This window comes from Myotis yumanensis, unplaced genomic scaffold (genome assembly GCF_028538775.1).
Source record: "Myotis yumanensis isolate MYYU_CA2020_CCGP unplaced genomic scaffold, mMyoYum1.0.hap1 SCAF_3, whole genome shotgun sequence".
NCBI lineage: Eukaryota > Metazoa > Chordata > Mammalia > Chiroptera > Vespertilionidae > Myotis > Myotis yumanensis.
In genome coordinates, this window is record NW_027223754.1 from 152,289,827 (window position 1) to 152,311,426 (window position 21,600).

Consider the following 21,600-nt stretch of genomic DNA (forward strand, 5'->3'; position numbering starts at 1 on the left):
GACGGCCACACCCACTAGCCCTCCTCCTGCCAATGAGCACAGGAGACATAAATAAAAGCAGAGACCACGTTCATCCTACACGTGGCCAGTACCTTGATCTTCCCGGTAACAACGCTTATAAAGTGCAAACTTGGCAGGGCTCTCGGTCACGAGGAACTTTTTGAGCAGGGCCTCGATCACTTCCCCCACGGTGTTGGTGCTGCTGATGTGAAGCGTGTTCATGCCGCCGCTGTTGCCGGGAGCGGGCGCCTGCGGGGGCTTGCAGAGCTCCATCTGCACCTTGATGAAGCCAGTGTAAGTCCCATTCGGATTCTGAAGCGGGAAGAAAAGCGAACTCTTAGCTGCGCGGATGGCGGCACTTGAGGGAAGGGTCAGATCCAAACAAAACAAGGAAGACGCAACACTCCTGCGCTTGTTCCTGCCGCATACAGCTCTGTGGCCAAACTTCACTAGAGATCACTCCTAGGTGCATGACCTCTGGGGGAGGGTACAACCCCAACTAAGTGCTTCCAGGGGCAAGGTCTGCAGGGCAGATGTGGGGAGGAGACGCCTTCTGACACAGCACCGACTGAAGCCCAGACCCACCTCTGAAGCTGCACGGGGCCCCGGCGAGGGTACAGCCCCTGGAGTGGAAGCTAGCCGAACCACAGGGCTCCGTAAGGCCCGGGGCACAGGTCTAGGGGCTAAGGCACGAAGGAGCGACATCTGTAACTGATGACCAGCCATTACACAGAAAAGGAAGGTCACAAGCAGGGCTTTGAAATACCTAAGTCGACAAGGAGCAGGCAGTAAGGAAGCAAGCTCTTCTCCACCCTCCTGGCTGTTAGACATGCACTAGGTTAGCAATCTCACTGAAACTCTTACACAAGTACATCCCGTGGACCACAGGGTACGCGATGGGCTTCAGGCACCTCAAGCAACAACATTTTTTAAATAAATCCAAGCTGTAGTGTGAACTACAGATATAATATAAGCACTTGTCTTTTTTTAATTTAACATGGTATTTATGTCTCCTTCTATATATACATATATTTTTACTAGCTTTAGTGAGGTTATAACTTTTATACAAAAAAACCCTGCATATGTTTAATATACATAATTTGATAGGACTTTTAGCACCTATCTTAACTTATGGTAGAATTACTATTTTTTAATTTCCAAAAATGGTAATAATGGTCTTGTTTTCACTTTCTATTTTACATTCAGCATATTTTTTTTAAAATTTATTGTAATGTTTTATTTAAATAAATTATCAGGTGTTACGTATAAATGACACAGTTAAAGTAGGACATTAAAAAACTCCTTTTTGGCCCACTGGAGGTCTGGTGCATGACATTCATGCACTTGGAGGGGTGGGGGTGGGGGGGGAGGAAGGTTCCCTCAGCCTGGCCTGCAGTGGAGGTGGGAGAGGCTCCCGCCACCGCCACTGCACTCACCAGCCATGAGCCCAGCTTCTGGCTGAGTGATGCTCCCCCTGTGGGAGCACACCAGGGGGCAGCTCCTGTGTTGAGTGTCTGTTCCCTGGTGGTCAGTGTGCGTCATAGCAACGAGTCGTTCCACCATTCGGTCGATCTGCATATTAGGGTTTTATTATATAGGATTATTTTTCTTCCTTTCCACAGGATCACTTTATAATACTAATTCACTTGTTCAGTCTTGTGGAAAGTAGTATACAACACTCAAAATTTTCATCTTGAAACATGGAAATTTGCATGTTTTAATTAAACTCCACAGAAGGTGGGGGGTGGAATTTCTCTACTTGGATGAAAACCGTTTGAAAAAGGAGAACATCACTGTGGGAGTGATGAAGAGTAGCCTTGAGTTCATCTGCCCCTCTCTCCTTTTTGGCAGAGTCCCAAAAGGGAGGGATCTTTTATCACAAGGGTTTATATTTAAAAGCTCCTCCCCTCGGGTCACAGAACTCAGTAGGGCCTGTTCTAAACAGGTCACCCTGTCCTTTGCTGAACTCTTGTCAGCTCAGTCAATAGACTGAGAGGCAGGGGTCCAAGGGCCCTGGAAACTGGCACCAAGGGATGGCAGGTGCAGTGGGGAAAGTCCCCAAGTGGGGTGGGGGGAGCAGGGGGGTATAGATGCCAGTCCAAGTTAAAGGAGCAGGAATACTCCAGCTTGGCAGTCAGCGCTCCTTTCCTCTCCAAGCCCTGTGCTCCCCTGTGCTCCTCTCCAAACTCCACAGAGTGTAGGCCAGGGGTGGGCAAACTTTTTGACCCGAGGGCCACAATGGGTTCTTAAACTGGACAGGAGGGCCGGAACAAAAGCATGGATGGAGTGTTTGTGTGAACTAATATAAATTCAAAGTAAACATCATTACATAAAAGGGTACAGTCTTTTTTTTTTTTTAGTTTTATTTATTTCAAACGGGCCGGATCCAGCCCGAGGGCCGTAGTTTGCCCACGGCTGGTGTAGGCACACTGTTGCAGGAGCTTGAATCGACAACACACAGGGAGCGGATACTACATACCTCATCTTATTCTTGACAACCAGCTGTGAAAAGTCTGAGCTCAATTAGATTCCAATCCATTAGCACAAACCCTTTTCCTGAAACTTCCAAATTTATTTACACAAGATAAACGTATGTAGGGCCTCATTAGAATCTGAGTTACCGCCTATATGTTAAACAGGAAAAGATTACACTCACTGCTCTAGTCCTTTGGAGGGCACAAAATCTTTTAAAATAAAATTTAACTTCATTTAACTGATTTTGAGATAAAGCTACTTCAAAATAATTTGAAAGACGCAGAAACATTTTCCTGTCCTACATACCTGGACCATTAACCTTCTGCAACTGTGACTCAGAGACTTTAAAACAGTGGTTCTCAACCTGTGGGTCGTGAGCCCTTTGGGGGTCGAACGACCCTTTCACAGGGGTCGCCTAAGACCATCAGAAAACACATATATAATTACATATTGTTTTTGTGATTATATCACTAGGCTTTAATTATGTTCAATTTGTAACAATGAAATTGGGGGTCACCACAACATGAGGAAATGTATTAAAAGGGTCGCGGCATTAGGAAGGTTGAGAACCACTGCTTTAAAACATACAGATGGATTGTAACAGCAACAGCTCATACTTGTTTTTTACCTCTGTCAACCTAAAGTGTATCAGGGGTGCTTACCAAGGTCATCTTCAACTTGTCTGTGACTGCTAAATTGTATTTATGAATTTTCTCTTGGATTTCCTCTTTGCTGAGGTAATTGTGGGTTTCCTTCTCTTTCTCCACATCCTAGAAGAAAAACAAGCCATGCCACACATGAGCAATCAGAGAAAAAAATGCAGATAAGTCAGAATTCTTGACACATGAGACCATTATGACCAACTGTGGGGCACTTTACCTTGAAACTCACTCTCTCTCTCTCTCTCTCTCTCTAACACTTTCTTCGCCTCTCACTTTCAAACTCTCACCCACCAACTACGGTTCTCATTCCTTCAGTCTTCCTGAGGGATATATCAAAAACTAATTTGTCAGCAGCTAAAAGCAACACTTCATCAAATATTGTTTTGCAAAACTGTCTTTGCTAATTTTCCCTTCTGCAAAAACACCATTCCCTAAAAGTACCTGCTAGATTGCCTATTTCAATTTTAAACACTATTTAAAGACATATCAAAAGCTTCTCTTTAGCAAGTTTTATGACCTTTATGATCTTACAGCTTTACAATATTGTACAATAGTTAATAAAAGTTGGCATTAACCACCAACCTGTCACATTATATACAATTACCAGAAGGAAATTTATTTTCCAAACAAATCCTCATGTCAAGATACAAGTAGCCAGACTTCCCCTACCCACCCACTCGCATCCCCTACCCTTACCTCCCTACTCACTCTCTGCAGGGACAATACCAGTTAAATACTCTTATCCCTGTTGAAGAATTCACTAGTCGTTTATTGTCTCAAAGAGCTCAGCCAGGGTACTAGTATGACATCATGCAAAGGCTACCATGTGATCGCAGTTGGCCAAGCTCTTGTGACCCCTTGAAGCCAGGTATATCGGGCATCTGACTTGTTTAACCAAGTAGGTGTTATTATTTAACCACGTAGGTGTTATTATTCCAGTTTCCCAACAAGTTAACCAGGTAGGTGTTATTATTGCAGTTTCCGGATGAGATCAAGTTCTAAGAAGTAAATTAACCTGCCAATAGGAACTTAACTATTCTGTGGAAGTGATGGAACTTATCTGAAGCCGGATCCCAGAGTAACTCCAAACGTTTACTGAAACACTAAGTACTTCCAAAGGGTGTCCTCATTTGATCCTCCCGACAAAGAACTAATTAGCACCCCCGAGTTACAGACAGGGACACTGAGACTTACAGAAGTCAAGTGGCTTGTCTGGGGTAACCCAACTAGTTAACAGACCATGCTCAATTTTAATCCAGGTCCTCTGTGCTGTTTCCACGGCCCGAACAGGTGCCACTGTTCCCACGTGGGTGTTTGAAAACTTAAAGGCTGCATAATCACATCCGAACCAGAGCAGCAACTCAGACAAGATGAAGGGACCTAGCAACCTCCCAGACAAAAAGAGGAAGAGCACTTAAAATCGAATGATTTATCCCCCCAATTAAACCTTTGAAGAGGGGCCGCTGTCCCAGCCGAATCCACCACACCGTCCTCACGCTGGAGCCTACCCTAGCAGGCACCGTCCCACCGCTCACTGGGAGCTAGAGTTCCACACACACGGATCACGCACACGGATCACACACGGATCACACACGGATGGGCTAGAGCCGAACTTGCACAGATGCTGTTAAGACGTAAAGTGGCTCCTGATCCGTTCAGGTGCTTTGATTCTAGACCAGGGGTGGGCAAACTTTTTGACTCGAGGGCCACAATGGGTTCTTAAACTGGACCGGAGGGCCGGAACAAAAGCATGGATGGAGTGTTTGTGTGAACTAATATAAATTCAAAGTAAACATCATTACATAAAAGGGTACGGTCTTTTTTTTTTTTAGTTTTATTCATTTCAAACGGGCCGGATCCGGCCCGCGGGCCGTAGTTTGCCCACGGCTGTTCTAGACCCTGAGAGCGGTGTGCTGACTATAAATTATCTCAGGAACTTCTCAGTGTCAGCACTCTCCTGGCGGCCCGAGTTGGCTAACAAATACCAAGGCAGAATGGTCCTCCCCTAGTTTCAGGGGCCGGCCTCGAATTCCCCTGGGAGCATTTTATCTGCCAATGAAAAACCCCAAAGCAATCTTATTTTTTGGTGTCACTGGTTAGGGCAAAAAAGAAAGGGTGTATATTAAAATAACTTTCCAGAAGCTTCAATGAGTATTTCCAAGGAAACTTAAAGCCGGCAGTGGACACTGGTTTCTTTAATGTCAGAACTGGAGAAACTCCTGATTTGGGAAACTTTCAAACTGTTTCCCCCTTAAAGGAGACCCCCTTCCTCTCAGACATGCCCTCCTCCAAATGCAACGCCTTTGGGAATGCAGCTGCCGTAGCAGGAAGGAGGAGGAACCCTGGAAACCAGAGTGAGAAGGTGGGTACAGGGGTACCAAGAGTGAAAGCAAGGAGAGGGTTAAGAACAACCTGTGTGGAGGGCGTGGACCAGATAAAACAGTATAAACATTAATCTTTAATTGCGGCAGCGAGGAGAGGAAATGGCATGGGGCGCAGCCGTCTGGGAAACCATCGCTTGTTGTTCTTGGCAGCCGGGAGGTATGATGCCACGCCTGAGGGTGTCCGACTGGGAAGCTGAAGTCATCTTTTTCATAAGCCACTTTTATATTCCCCAAACCCTCCAGCTTCTCAGAGGGGGAGTTCTTCCATGCAAAATTATAAACCCTATTTCTCTCATGTTTTCATCCAGCAAGCCCTTGAGGGCTGCTCTTGGGTTAGCTTTAGTTCCTGGGTGGGGTCACATGGCTGTTTTTTACACACACACACACACACACACACACACCCCGTAAACATTCTCAAAGGGACACACCCTACCTCACAGATACCTGGAAATCCCTATGCAGTGTGGCCCGATCTCATGTTAAAACGGCTCACAAGATTTTCCAAGAATATACCTCTACAGACATGCGCAAAGGGTCTGAGAATTATTTATACTCATTGCGAACTTCTCTGTAATTCTGAAATTATGTCAAAACTTAAAAAGATTTAAAGTTAACAATATAACAGCAAAAAACAAAACAGAAATACAAAGCAACTGGGAGTGACTGTGTTGAAGAGAGCAAGCAAGCGAGCGAGAAGATGAACGTGTCCCTACCACTCCCTCTGTTTTAGACTCCTGAAGGCACGTGGCCCGTGGCTGACACATAACGAGGTCTGAGTCACAGGCCTGCCATGTTCCAGCTGTGTGACCAAAGGCAAGTCATTCAACCTCTCTGAGCTCAGTTTTCTCATCTCATTAAAATGTACAAACCAATACACACTTTATAGGACTGTTATGAAAATACAATACCATCTGTTATTCAACAAATCTTTATTGAGTGCCTACTGGAGCCTGGCTCTGTGCCAGGCACTTAAGGCTGAGAAGATAGTTGTGGTCCCTGCCTTTCTTGACTGACAGCCTAGTAAAGTTTGTCTTACTTCCCCCACCCGACCCCCTTTTGGGTTTTTCTCCCCTTTGGTCTTTTGGTTTTTATGGGGTTTTTTTTGCATCGTAGACCTCTTTATGAAATAAAGCTACTGACCTTTCTTTTAAAACTCGAGGCCTGGTGCATGAAATTTGTGCACAAGGGGCTGGGGGTGTCCCTCAGCCTGGCCTGCACCCTCTCCCAATCCAGGACCCCTCGGGTAGGGTCCCTAGGCCTGGCTGGAGATCAGGGCCTATGGGGACTTTCCTTCCCCCACCTCAGCTGCTGGCAGCTGGCCCAGCCCCCACCACTGCTTGCCTTTTGTACAGGGCTGCTCCACCCCTCCCCCGCCAGGAGGCAGGCGACAGGCACGGGGTGCAATCACTTGGCTGGCCTGGGCCTCCCTCTGTGTGGGGTGATCGCTGGCAGGCCCTGCACACCCACCACAGCTTCACTGGCCAGTGGCCTGGGCCTCCCTCTGCAGGTCGATTGTGGGGCGATGACAGGGCTCCTGACCAATCGCATCGCACCCACCTTGGCTGGCCTGGCCAAGTGCGTGTCATAGCATGGTCATCCGGAAGGTCATCCAGATGGTCGTTCTGCTGGTCGATTTGCATATTATGCCTTTATTATAGATATTGAACGCTTCATGAGTTTGTGAGTCATCCTTGCGCAAGGGCCATGCTAATCTTCTCCGTAGCATCCCAATTTTAGTATATGTGCTGCCAAGGAGAGCATTACTGACCTTTTTACAAAAAAAATGCAAAAAGCCTCAGTTTTCCAATTGAGTGCTTGGTGACGAGGGTGAGGCAGACACTCAGTCAGTGGTGTCTTCATCTCTCCATGGTGGTCCCACTGCTCTCACAGGTGCTGCTCTGACCCTGGCCAGCTTTGGGGTCCAGCCCAGGTCAGGGGAGAAGGGCAAATGTACTAGGCCAACAGGTGCTGGTGCTTTCTCTAAGGGAGGCTAGATTCCAAACTCATGGATTCCTACTTTCCTTCTCATTTCCAGTTGGGGAAATAGGCAATCACCTACTGATGTCTCAAACTGGTCCCCGGTGCAATACAGACAGGACATGTGCCAGTCTTATTGTGCACCCTGCACCCTAAGACTGCACTTCCTGGGAGAGTGGGCCCTCGCTGCAAATGGAATTCAGGGACAGCTTGAGCGGAACGGAGTCTCAGTAATGATGCCATTAGAGGGCTTCCTTCCAGGCTCTGTTCCAACAGACACCCTAAAGTAGCAAGGACCGAACCGGAACAGAAGAATCTTCCCCGGGAGAGACCTCTCCCACCACCGCAGTCAGGGAGGGACCTCCGAGCACACAGGGCAGGTCCGCACTGAGCGCGGTATTAAGCCAGTGATTTCCAGGAGCTTGAGAGCAAGCTGTTTGGGGACTCAAAAGAAACCTTCAACAAGTCAAGTTAAACACCCCTGAATTAGATTTTAAAATATGATTACAGGAAAAAGCTGTCCTGACATGTATTTCAGATGTGGAAACCCTGTGAGGAATACAGGAAGGGCTGTCACACAGAGCTACACCGGCAAAGCCCTAAGAGGGTATTTTAGGCTGGGAGCTCGCTTTGCTCAGCGTTTCATGAATGTGTGTGGGAAGGGCCGCGGCAGACAGGTGTGTATGTACAGTCATGATGTCTGCCAGACGTCCTTCACTTTCGGTGCCATAAGATTTTTATTGTATTTTGTTGCATTTAAAATTGTTTTTATTTCCACAATTCTAGTACCATGAGACGTTAAATGGGTAGGGGCACTGAGGGGCCCAGACAGTTCCCCCGGGTAAGGCTCTGCATCGCGGTACGCACGGTGCTATCCAGCAGCACGTGTGTCTGCCGTGATGGAAACGTGCTGAACCTGCGCTGTCCACGACTTAAATATAAACAGCACGTGTGGCTCGTGGTGCTCTGCTGGACAGTGTGAACGAGAATGTAGTGTGCACAGGTGTAATGCAGAACGAGGAAGGAGAAACCCAGAAGAAAGCAACATCAAATACTATGTTAAGTGGAAAGGCACTGTTCTAGCCCCAGCCGGGCAGCTCGGTGGGTTGGGGTGTTGTCCCACACACCAAAAGGTTCCGGGTTCGATCCCTGGTCAGGGCATGTACAGGAGGCAGCCGATCAATGTTTCTCTCTCTCATCAATAAACATACCCTTGGGTGAGGATTAAAAACAACAACAAAAAAAGACAACTGTGCTAGAACCACAAGATTCTATTCCTCAAGGGAAGAAATCAGAAGAGTTGTTTCTGGGGAGCAGGGTGCTGCTGTTCTTGACCTTAAAAGCACATGTGCTGCTGGCTGCTGAGTTCTCACGGTACCGGCACTGACCGCCGGCCGGTGCCATGTCTAGAGAGGCTTATCTTGGTGTCCAGCCATGGCAGCTGATTCATCCTGTCCACTCTAGGGTGTTTTGCCCTGCCAGAGGGGAAGGGTTTTTTTAAAGGCAGGATGTAGAGAGCTGGGGTTCTATTTCTATTAATGTGAGGAGTCAGAGATTCGTCTTGCCCAAATTCAGCTTGTCAGCAACTCTTCTATACAGCCATATAAGATGTTTGCTGTTCATATTTCCAACAGCAAAGAAAAAGGAAGGGAGGGATGTAACAGCCCCCTCATCCTCCTTCAACCAAGAGAGCATCGCTGTCATGTCAGGTAGAAAAGGTGAATGGGAAAATGGAGGGCAGCACACACAAACTGCCAAACAGAAAGCACCACATTCCCAGAGTGCCCCATGGTGTTCTACGGACAGGAAGGGCACGCCCCACCTCCTTTCCCGAAGTTCTTTTTTTAAAAAAACATATTTTTATTGATTTCAGAGAGGAAGGGAGGAGAGAGAGATAGAAACATCAATGATGAGAATCATTGATCAGTTGCTTCCTGCATGCCCCCTACTGGGGATTGAGCTTGCAACCTGGGCATGTGCCCTTGATCAGAATCGAACCCAGGACCTTTAGTCCGCAGGCCGATGCTCTATCCACTGAGCCAAATGGGCTAGGGCCCAAAGTACTTTTTATATATATATATATTTTATTGATTTTTTACAGAGAGGAAGGGAGAGGGATAGAGAGTTAGAAACATCAATGAGAGAGAAACATCGATCAGCTGCCTCCTGCACACCCCCCCACTGGGGATGTGCCCGCAACCCAGGTACATGCCCTTGACCGGAATCGAACCTGGGACCTTTCAGTCCGCAGGCCGACACTCTATCCACTGAGCCAAACCAGTTAGGGCGGCCCAAAGTACTTTTTAAAAATATATATTTTTTTATTGATTTCAGAGAGGAAAGTAGAGGGAGAGAAGGAGGGAGGGAGGGAAGGAAGAAAAGAGAGAGAGAGAGAGAGAGAGAGAGAAACATACATCAATGATGAGAGAGAATCATTGATTGGCTGCCTTCTGCATGCCCCACACTGGGGATCGAGCCCACAACCTGGGCACATGCCCTGACCGGGAATTGAACTGTGACCTCCTGGTTCACAGGTCAATGCTCAACCACTGAGCCACACCGGCCGGCCCAAAATATGCTTAAGGGCTCTGACAAGTCCTGCAGGTAAGAAACCTGTGTAAACAAACACACAGCAAGGAAATGTTAAGAGAACAGACTTAATAATGTTACAAGTGTGGCATTTATTCATTATGAGCAAGTGGGTACATTACACAGGAACAGATATTTCTCTTATTAATTATTCACTTCATGAGCAGTTTCTGTATTCATTAGGGATATTAGCATACCCAAACCACATCTGTTGAACTTGACAATTTTAAACAACTTCTTTGTCCCCAAGGCTACTTGTTAAACAACAAAGAGAGCAGCAGAAGGGAGTCTAGGTGGGTATTTTAGATAACTTCTAAAAAAATGGACTTCAAAAATAGAACTAGGCAGCAGCCTTATAAGGATGCATCACAGTACTAGCCTTCTCTCACGCACTGGTGAGAGGCAGATTAGGGTGCCATCTACTGCCTTTAAATTCTCCCAGTCTTGTCCCCTACCTCATACAAGCCTTCCACTCGGTCATACCCGACTCTCTCCTAAGAGCACCCTGTGCACCCCTCACCCTGCTCTTCACCTTGTGACCCTCCTAGTGAAGGGCAACCCCACCCAGGAAGCAGGCCTAACCACAGCAGCCCTCACTCACCTCTCTATCTTAGGAATCCCCATGCTGCCCCATCAATGCAGATTTAGCATCCACAGCACCTTCAGTGTTGCTGTTTCTATGTTTACTCTTGCCTCCCAACAAACCAACAGTGTTTTTAAATCTCTCACTTCCAAACACTGGGCTGGAACTCGCTTGATGCTGGGCACAGAGCAGGCGCTGCACGCCTTCTCCACGATTCTGTCTGCTCACAGAGCCCACAGTTACAAGACAGCATTTACGATCAATCCCCTTTTGTACGTCTTATCAATCTGCCTGAAGCTTTTTGCTGGCTTCTCCAAACTGAATGAATCTGCAAGGGCACACAAAAGGCCTTTATAACAGCAGATACAGAGTTTTATACGCTTCTGTTATCCATCTGCACCATCAAAGAAGAGAGCCCTTCAAAGCATGCCCCTTCAATACCCTCGCACACCCGGGGCAGTGAGAGCAGGCGCGGGCCCAGCATGTTAATAAGATTAATTGCAGTTGTGCTACACATTAAAGGAGTTTCATCTGGGCCTTTCATGACCTCACTTTTCAAACCCCCTGGTTACCAGCCGGCCATACCCTATATGGTTGTACTTTAAAAACTGGGTCGCGTGCCAATAGTCAAACAGCCACTCATTTGTTTGGAGCCAGAAAACAAACTTGGAGGCGGACCAGCCTCCCCAGAGTGCCCCTGCCTGAGGTCCCAACCTCAAGGCTTACCAGATTACACCAGACTTCAAAATCCCAGTTTGACATGTTTTCAAAGGGAGTCAATTAAGATGCTATTCATCTCTGAAAGGTAATACATTTCACAACTGGTTTAACTTTCTTCCAATTCTCGGTGAGCTAGATAACAAAGAAAGCTTATTACAGGCCTCAGAGCCAAGCACATCCCAGTCCAGCCAATCAGCTCTGATCATTAGAGAAAGAATGTGGCCGAAGGCGAGTCAGCACTCTGGCCTCAGCACACCTCTCTCAGGTCTCAGGAGCAATGAATTCTTAGGTTTTCAAAGTCAGGCATGTTCCCCAGGACTCGTTTCCCTGATTATTAAGAGAGCACTAAGGCCCTGGCCACGCAGCTCAGTTGGTTGGAGCATCGTCCAACCAATATGCCAAGGTTGCAGGATCTATTCCCGGTCACGCACATACAAGTCTCGACCAATAAATGCATAAATAATGGAAAAACAATATTCTCTCTCTCTCTCAAATCAATAAACGTTTTTAAATGACAGCATTTGGACATTCAGCAATAAGTTTTCCAATGCTCTATACCACCTACAACACTACCCTAATCAAGTACCTACAAGTCAGCCCACTGGGTATTATGAAAATTAACTGGAAAAGTAAGCATAGAGGTTGTGGAGAAGCCAGAAGGGAAGTGAGACTGGCATTCCAATGCTGGGCACGTACACAATGCCCACCCTAAACTCTAGATAAAAGCATCTCACAGCCCCAGGTTCTGCAGGCCATCCGGCAGCCGCCCATGTCTTCTGGCTAACAGCAACTACAACTGTGACTCTGGAGCCACAGCCCACTAATTCAGATTAGCTCCGGGATATGAGAGGCTCTGACCAAGGTCAGAGTTTGAAGGTCAGGCCCACCATATCCTTTATGGAACCTTGGAACCTTTGAACCTGGGCAATAATGGACTTTCCGGAGAAAGGAAATGAGCAGGCTCATTTGGAGGCGAGCCAGACAGGAAGCGCCAAGGAATGCTGCGGCAGCCAGGAGGAGGCAGGTGGGGCCCATCTGGGCAAACTCAGCAGGCTCCGGGCTGCCCCAGCTCCTCCGACGGCAGGAATCTGAAAGTCAGGGCAGAGGCTTGCAACAAACTGACGCACCACCTTGCCAGCTGAAACCTAATTTGATCAAAGAACAGTCTCAGGAAACTTAGAAATGTCTGTAGACCAGCACTCCAAGAAAAATGATCAAAAGCAGGCTCCTCCGATTATTTGATGTCTTCTTCCTTGCCAATTATAATATGGAGTCTAAGATGCCACCACATAATAGAAGAGCTAATAGCGCCTTAGGCTCTATATTTTCAGGCAACACAGGGTTTAAAAGTGTAGATGACAACAACTTACTTGTTCAGGATGACAATGTCCAGGGAGACAGTCACATTTAAATTGAGGCCTGGATTTGTCAATCCTCAATCCTCACTCATCACAGCCTTTCCAATGCACTAGTCCAAACACGTGTGTGCCTCTCTCTCCTACCATCCGAGGTCCAGGGACGGCACACAGGCATAGGCAGAGAAGAGGCAGCCCTTCTAAACCAAATGTCCAGACCATGAACCTTTTGTTTTTTTCTTTTAAATAGACAAATTTGAAAGTCTGAAGGGGGGCACAAGAAGTTATAAACTGTTTTATATCACTCTTGTTCCCATTAATCCAATCCGCCCCCTCTTCCTGAATTCTCCTCCTCTCCTGCCCCACACGCCACTCGAGATGGCTCTTTAGATTAAGTCTATTCCTGGCCTTTAAAAGGCAGAGCTGAAGTACCAAGTGTACAAGGACTCATTCTTCTGCCACAGGCAATACATGACGAAGAACAAAGGGAGACACCGCCAGCTGCCCTCCAAGACAGATGCAGAGAACGGTGCAGGGAGAATGCTTGCACCGCCAGCTCCGCCCTAGTGGCCATTTCTTTCCCAGGTGCAGCCCAGGGTTTGGGGTTTATCTGAGGAATCCCGTCCTCCTTCCTACCAAGGTGAAAGCACTCTGGAGTAATTAAAAGATGTTAGAGCAATTCAAATAAAAATCGGGTGGATTAGGACCTGAAGAGCTACACATAAGCAATTTCTAAAGATCCTCTTTTCTACAGAAATCCTCTTAGCTGTGGATGGAGTGAGAAACACAAAAGTCACCGGGAGGGAAAACGTCAGGGGCACATGGTTGCTCACTCAGAGGCTGGGGTGAGTCAGGCGACAAGCAAAGGAAGACCAGCAGGAGAGAGACCCAGGAGGCAGACCCGCTGCTGGCAGAACTGCAAGGGCCTGGCACCCCGGCGCACCTCTCCCACCTCCCTGAACCCAGGCAGGGGCTCGCTCCCCGGCCCAGACCTTGGAGGGTTCAGGCAGTGCCCAAAACAAACACTTGAACTTTATACTCAGAAGAGGGAAAAAATATCTTTCCAGTACACCTCCCCCATTTGGCTTCCCTTTCCTTTCTGGTCTCTCCCACAACCAGGACTGGCAGAACTAGCCAGCCCCGGTCCCTGGGAGGAAGGTGACCGACCGTCGCTGCTCTTCGTGAATCTCCTCCTGGCCAGGTTCCAGACACTGCCACACCCTTCACAACTGACTCACAGTCCTTACAATAACCTGTGGTTGGGTGGTACTATTATCTCCATTTTGCGAATAGGACCATGGAGGCTTAAGAGGACGGATGTGCCCAAGGGCCTGCAGGTGGGTCAGAGGCTGAGTGAGGTGGGTCGGTCTGATTCAAAGCCAATTAAGCCAAGAAAGCAGGAGGAGGAAGAGCCTTGGATAAGAACAGTGAAAGCTGCCCAGACCCTCAGGTGCGGGCATGGCTGGCTTTTGACATACAGTATTCAACCTGAATTTTGGAGGGTGAAGTACTAATCACACCAGGACCACAGATAATTCGTGTAACAATTAGAAACTGTATGCCCAGCATTAAGGAAATAAATACATTCAGATCTTAAAAGGGCCTGTAGCCCTAGCTGCTTTGGCTCAGTGGATAAAGCAGGGGTCCTCAAACTTTTTAAACAGGGGGCCAGTTCACTGTCCCTCAGACCGTAGGAGGGCCGGACTATAGTTTTTTAAAAAAAACTATGAACAAATTCCTATGCACACTGCACATATCTTAATTTGAAGTAAAAAAACAAAACGGGAACAAATACAATATTTGTATTTGCATGTGGCCCGCGGGCCATAGTTTGAGGACCCCTGGGATAGAGCATGGGGCCTGTGGACTTAAGGATCCTGGGTTCAATTCTGGTCAAGGGCCTGGGTTGTGGGCTCGATCCCCAGTAGGGGGCTTGCAAAAGGCTGCCAATCAATGATTCTCTCTCATCATTGATGTTTCTATCTCCCTCTCCCTACCTCTCTGAAATCAATAAAAAAAATATATATATTTTTAAAAAACGTGGGGCCTGTACAGGAGGCTGTTTATATGAAGCCTACAGAAGAGGTGTTGTTTTTTTTTTTTAAGAATATATTTTTATTGATTTCAGAGAGGAAGGGAGAGGGAGTGAGAGATAGAAACATCAATGATGGGAGAGAATAATTGATCGACTGCCTCCTGCAATGCCCCACACTGCGGACTGAACCCGCAATTCAAGCATGTGCCCTGACCAGGAATCGAACCATGACCTCCTGGTTCATAGGTCAACGCTCAACCACTAAGCTACGCTGGCCAGGCCAGAAGAGGTTTTTAACTGGAAAGAAAAATCCGAGGAGAAACTGTATATCTAATATGACAAACTATGTGAGAACTATTCCCAAATGCTAATAGTGTTTATGCCTGATTGGAGAGATTTGAGATGGTGTTTTTCTTTTTTTCTGTACCAAACTTCCCCTATGTCTGTATGACTGTGAATCAGGAAAAAAGTAAAATCTAGGGAGGGAAGGAAAAAAAAAAGACTTTCATGTATAAAAAAATAAAATTAAAACAGCCTTAGAAACAAAAGTAAACACAAAGCAATTCAGCACTTTGCCAGGATAACTGAACACCCTTTGATGTGCCGCCTGTACCTCCCGGGGGGGCCACCCCCACCGCCAACATTGAGAACAGAAGCATTGAGGTGGCAAAGCTATACCCCTCCTCCACGCTGACAGCCAATGGCACTTACAGAGACCAACGGATGGAAGGGCGGGAGAGCAAACCAGAGAGAGATCTCCAAGGTAAAAACAGGCCCTTGTCATCTGGGAAATAAAAAAGTCTTTTTTTCTTTTGCTAAAATCATACTGCTATTGCCAACGACTGCCAGAAGGAAAGGTGGGTTTTTAAAATATCGTCTCAGTTCACCAATTTATAGGTAACAGCTACCCTATAGCTGTCCTGGAAATTGATCTGCCAGTAATTTGGGGGGGGGGGGGGGGAGGTGACCTACACAATTCACATTTTCTTTGTTGTGCAGGAGTGTTTGTGTTGCTGGTTTAACCTGAGGGTTCACACACCCTCCAGCTCGTTTTCCTCCTGGTGTGCACAGGAAGTCCAAGGGCCGGAGGAAGTGCCCCCGCGCCCCACCTTTCCTCAATGCTGTGGGTCACTGACCCGGCCGGCACCACCCCCACAACCGGGGCCAGGCCAGGAGGTGGCGGGGCATGGACAAGGAGAGGGCAGCTCAGCTAGGAAGTGTAAAAGTAAAATCTGGTTTGCTTGATGTCTCAAACATGTTAGCACTAAGGGGTCTGACACCAACATGTGCATCAACATTGTTCACCGTTGTACTTCACTAAACTGAAGATCTGGACGGGAAGCAAGTAGCAAACACTCAAAGAGGGGGGTCAACACACAGTACTCCACACAGGATGTGCGCCTGCTTTGGAGCTGCATCCGCAACCCCACGAGGGCGTCGCCTGAAACAACAGTGTCCTGAGGGCTCGGGGTACCATCTATCCAGTTCATCCAAGGCAGCGGTTCTCAACCTGTGGGTCGCAACCCTTTTGGGGGTCGAACGACCCTTTCACAGGGCTCGCCTAAGACCATCGGAAAACACATATATAATTACATGTTGTTTTTGTGATTAATCACTATGCTTTAATTATGTTCAATTTGTAACAATGAAAATACATCCTGCATATCAAATATTTACATTATGATTCATAACAGTACCAAAATTATAGTTATGAAGTAGCAACAAAAATAATTTTATGGTTGGGGGTCACCACAACATGAGGAACTGTATTAAAGGGTCGCGGCATTAGGAAGATTGAGAACCACTGATCTAAGGAAGCCTGAAGGCAAGGTCTCCATCACATTTTACAAATTCTGGGCGACATCCCTCACTCAAAACCGTGAATGTTTAGACCACCAATTCCGCTGCCCAGGACCTTTCATAAAGACCTCTAAGCTGTATAACAAAACAAAACTTTAAAAATAACCACTTAAAGAATGTCCTAGAAAAGAACTGAAGATATTTCAAATTGAAAGATATTTGTTCCCCAAGGTTACGTGGGCCACATTGTTTAACTCCTGATTATAAAATCAATTCCAGGTGTAACGCAAGTTTTTCTAGAGTATGTGTGGCATGTAAACTTCTTTCAACTTAGGAAGTTACTTCCTCAGGAACATTTTTTTTTTCCTCCCAAAAGATCAAAATTAATCAACTACTAAGTCCCACTCTGCTGAGAACCACCCCAATCACCAAATTTTCTGAGGCTCCAGCCTGAATTAAGAAGAAAGAACAAAGGGATTGGTAAACGCCAGGTTGGCTGGATGGTACCTGCATTACTGATGAGGAAATGGAGGCCAGATACTGGTCCAGGTCATTCAACAATGGTTAGATCTAATTCGACCGCCCCAAGAGCCCTCGAGATAGAAAGCTAACCCCATTGTACAGGTGCACAAACCAAGGCTAACATCACAGAAGTAGAATGTGAACATGAGGCCTGGCCCGCTCCAATGCCATGCCCTTTGTTCTCATACCTAACAGCTTCTAGAGCCCAGGAGAAAAATCTGTCGCTGCCAACCAGCTGTGTGACCTCGGGGAAGTATAGAACAGGTGTCATTTATTTTTCCTCTTAATAGGGAAGGAAGGCTTCCTCTCCACCCATCAGTCTCCCTTCCCTACAAGGATCTGATCAGTAAGTCTGGGAGGAGAAAGGAGGCATGCAGGCACAGCCAGCCCCTCCCTCCGTCCTCACAACATTCAGCCTGACCCTGTAAGGGGGCCAGCCCCAGGGCAGCACTGGAGGTTAATCTCAGGAAGGCCACATTCTCTCTACCAGCTTTGTCTGTTATCAGCAATAAAGGTAAATTTTGCTGCCTATGTTCCTTGCTCCTGATTTCTCAACTGACTCAAACCCAGACAGGGAAACAGTAAATCTGGTCCTCCTTGAGTACCCCCGCACCTGCAAAATGAAAACATTTCTCAGACAGAAACTCTATTATCCAAAATAGAAGTCATCGTTAGCGTCGGTAGCTAGTATTAATAAAGGAAGGGAGCAGAGGGAATCAGGTACTATTGAGCCTGGGGAGCTAGGGAGCTGAGCAGACACAGGGCGTGTTCACTAGGAAGCTGCATCACTCACAGGCTCCCCAGGAGGCCGCTGTATCGGGACTGATCCCCAGAGGGCAGGAAGAATGTCACCAGTTATTACCAGGGGAGAAATAAAAACAGCAGGAGGAATTCCTCTGCTGGGCGTATGCCCAGTAGGAGCCAAGAAGGTGCCGGGAGGTCCTTGTACTATGGGGCATGGGCTGTAGGAACGAAGACAGTGACCATAAAGGGTAGAGCCTAGCCTGAGTGAAGGATTGGATAAGGGACACAGGACCCAGAAGATGTAGGAAATGCACTGATTGGGGGAAGTGGATTGGTCAGTTTGAAAAAGCGCCTGGTCCTTCCCAAACCCAGGATAAGGTAGCGCTTGCCCTGCTGGCTGTTCTCTCTCTATAGCAGCCAGGCAACCCCTTGCAGCCACCTGCCCAAGCACAGGGGGAGCAGATGGGAACAGAGGCTGGACAGGACTGAGCCTCTGAAGCAAGGGCACAGAGTCTCTGGATTGTGGTCCTCCTTCTGGGCTTAATGAAGACAAGACTGGACTACTTTCACAGCAGGACTGAGACGTGAGCCATCAGGAACCTGGGCACAGCCTTCCATTCAACCAACATAACCTGACCGCTAAACCTCGTCCTCCTATTTGTGGGTCCCTCGAATTCTTTCCTTGCGACTCCGTCAAAGGGCCTCATTTCCACCAGCAGCATGATGACTCCCTTCTCTCTCAAGGAACTTGTAATAGAAAGAACACACACACCCACAAAACTGAAAACCATTTTCAGACATTAACAAATGGAAACTGTTAACGAGTACACCTACTTTCACAAAAATAAATGTTCCCCTACTGAGGCAGGTACACATTTTTGAAAGCACAGATCCTGTTTTAAAAACGTGCCTTAGAAATGTCCAAGGCCGTCTAGGGCTCAGGCAGAGGAAAGGCTGGCGGTGGCTGCCTCCCCCCAACCCCTCCCGCCCCGTGGAGACATTCTCATCTGGCTTCTAGACCAAGGGCTTCTGCATCCACACCTGTCAACACTTCCCAGCCACTCCCATCTCAACTAATGTCTCTCCCACTCCTTTTGTTCCCCATTCCTTAATTTTCTCGAGAAAATATTAAGTCTCTTTGTGTACACCACTAACAAATTATATTTTCCTTTCATTCTGCCTAGAAATGGGTCAATTTTGGCATTCAGCAAGTATTTGCACCTAAATATTTGGCACTGGGCTAAGAGCACAGGTTCTGCCCTTCAGGGCAACAGTGGGACAGGAAAAGGTGCTAAATGGAAGATAAAGTGACAGGTGGTACAGAAGGAGCACAGCAGAGAGAAAGGCACCCTGGACGAGGTGAGAGCTAGGCTGGAACCTGCCTCAGATATCTGTAAATTCTTGTGTGAAAGTTAAAGTCATTTCCCCCCTGGCCAGTGTGTTCAGTGGTTAGAGTGTCGGCTGGTGTAACAAAGGGTTGTAGGTTCAATTCCCAGTCAAGGGCACATACCTCGGTTGCAGGTTTAATCCCCAGCCCTGGTCACATCATTGTTTCTCTCTCTCTATCTCCACCTCTCTCCCTCCTTTCCACTCTCTCTAAAAAAAAAAAAAAATCAATGGGGAAAAAAAAAAAGATAGTAATTCACAGTTTGCTTCCCCATCAAACACATTATCCAGAGCTCATGACAACGTTACTGGAAAGGGGACCAGGTCCTGAGCGGGTCTGCCTAGGGCCGGCCGGTAGTGTGTGGGTTCTTGACTTCATGCAGGAAAGATTCCACAACGAGTCCAGGCGATTTTTTGAGGACGTTTATTACAGGTGGGGACAGTGAAACAAGGAAGAGCCTAGGATAGAAGAAGCAACAGGAGAGACTAGGTGGGCAATGAGCTTAGACTGGGCTGCTTTGGCTCACTTAGAAGTCAGAGAAAAGGGGACCTTGGGGACAGCTTCAGGGGGTTTGCCAGCACAAGCAGCCGCTGCCACTGCTCCCTGATTGCAAGTCTCGCTGTGTCCCTTAGTGCTTGAGATGCATGCCTGTGGGAAAAGGGTCGGGGGAGAGGGAAAGGACTTTCAAGTTGAGGGGTTTTAAAGGCTGGGAATTTAGGGGAGGCCTTAAAGAAGGACTTCAATAGCATATTCATCAGTTTTATGCAGATGTGCCAAAATAAGATTCATTCCCTTAAGTTCATTTGTCCTTGGGTTAGGTTGGCAAATGGCACTAACTGGATTTCTGTCATCTAGCTCCCTGAATAGGGAGATTTAAGCTATTTACCCCCTGGATAAGAAGAAATGTAAACTATTTACTCTTAAGTGTCCTTGGTTACAGAATAGAGGGTTTTACAATTTACTAGAGGGCTGTAAACTGCTTGGTCTTTTACTATCTGTCTCAGTTTCCCTATTCAGCTTGTCCTGGCTTACTAGCCTGTCTCAAAACTAGAGAGAAGTAGCTAGAGCAACTAATGGAAGGCTTTAGAAAACCAGAGTACACAGCTCAAATCAGCTAATTTTAGACAAAGAGAAAATACCGTAGCATGCTACAAAAGGGTATTTTTAGTCTGTTTCAGTTAACCAATCTTAACTTCTCAGTAGAAAGGAAGAAAAAAGAGAAAAAACCATTTCAAATTTATTACAAGGAAAAATGGTTTTCCTTCTTTGCCTCGTTCTTTTTCATCCTAAAACAAAAAAATAAACAATTGACATTCTATAACAAATTCCATTCTATGCCTAAACACCATAAGTATTTGCTTTGTACTCAGGGAAGAAAGTGGCCTACAGCTGCTATTCCTCGCTGCGTATCTTGAGAAAATATTGAACAATGTGAAACACATACGAGCAATAGGCAATAAGTTAACACAAAACCTGAGTTTCCTTCCCTTTCCAATACCACCCAAGAACTGCTCCAACATTCCCTAGCTTAAGGGGAACCTCAAGCCTGCCCCAGTCTCTTACAAACTCTGACTAGCCCAGCCTGAGACCATGCCACAGTTTGGGGTGGGAGGATCGAGAAGTTCAGCTTTCACTATACACAATGGCACTTACTTATTTTCTGCAAAAAGCCATCGGTCTTGGAAATCTTGGCTACGCCATCCAGTACCCTGACACTCCTTTTTCAGATCTGTTACTAACTTAGCCTCATTTTCCTGAAAACACCCCCAAGAAGCCAGATTCCTCCTCATCCTTGGATTCCTGCCAGTCAGCACGTCTGCAAGGAAAGCAAACATCCCACTCTCAGATGCTCATGCTGTTACACTAGTTGTGCTGTTCACATTTTCCCTGTTCACTCAACAGAGATTAATGAGTGCTGGGCGCTGTGCAAGGTGCTTTGGGACAGACCCTGCCCTTAGAGAGCTCGATGTGTAACAGACTGAAGTGCTGGGTCTCTCAGGCTCTCGGATTCCATCTGGTTCAAGGATGGAACAAGTTCCCTCAGCCTTAGTTCCCTCAGCCTTCAGGCTAAGCTCCTGCTTTAGACATGCAGATCATTAAAGGAATTCGGCTAAGGGCTTGAGGTTTCATAAAAACAGCTCCCCCCATTTTCCCTTCTCTTGATATAAAAGCCTGAACCCTGTACTGTCTAAAGATGGATTTGAGAACTAGGGCTCTTTATTCTTGGCTTCTTAATCAGTAAACCTTTACTTGCCTCAGACTGACCTTTTGAGTTTTGGCCTTTCAAAGTATCGGCACAGGGACTTTGGATGAGTAACAAGCACCGAGGAAAGGACAGGGGTAACAGGCTGGCTGGTTTCTGTCTAA

General features: G+C 46.9%; 1 protein-coding gene and 1 non-coding gene across 2 annotated transcripts in view; both read right to left on the bottom strand.

Moving 5' to 3' along the window:
• RASSF3 (Ras association domain family member 3) overlaps positions 1 to 21,600 on the bottom strand; it is an 80,981-nt gene that overhangs the window by 7,190 nt on the left and 52,191 nt on the right. The window contains exons 2-3 of the mRNA XM_070409802.1: positions 3,138 to 3,245; positions 93 to 312 (exon numbers count right to left, since the gene is read on the bottom strand). Of these exons, the coding sequence (XP_070265903.1) occupies positions 93 to 312; positions 3,138 to 3,245 (328 nt within the window). The remainder of the gene's footprint in view (positions 1 to 92; positions 313 to 3,137; positions 3,246 to 21,600) is intronic.
• On the bottom strand, positions 7,176 to 7,282 carry LOC139007787 (U6 spliceosomal RNA). Its single transcript, XR_011470949.1, has one exon. It is a non-coding gene; the product is annotated as a U6 spliceosomal RNA (small nuclear RNA).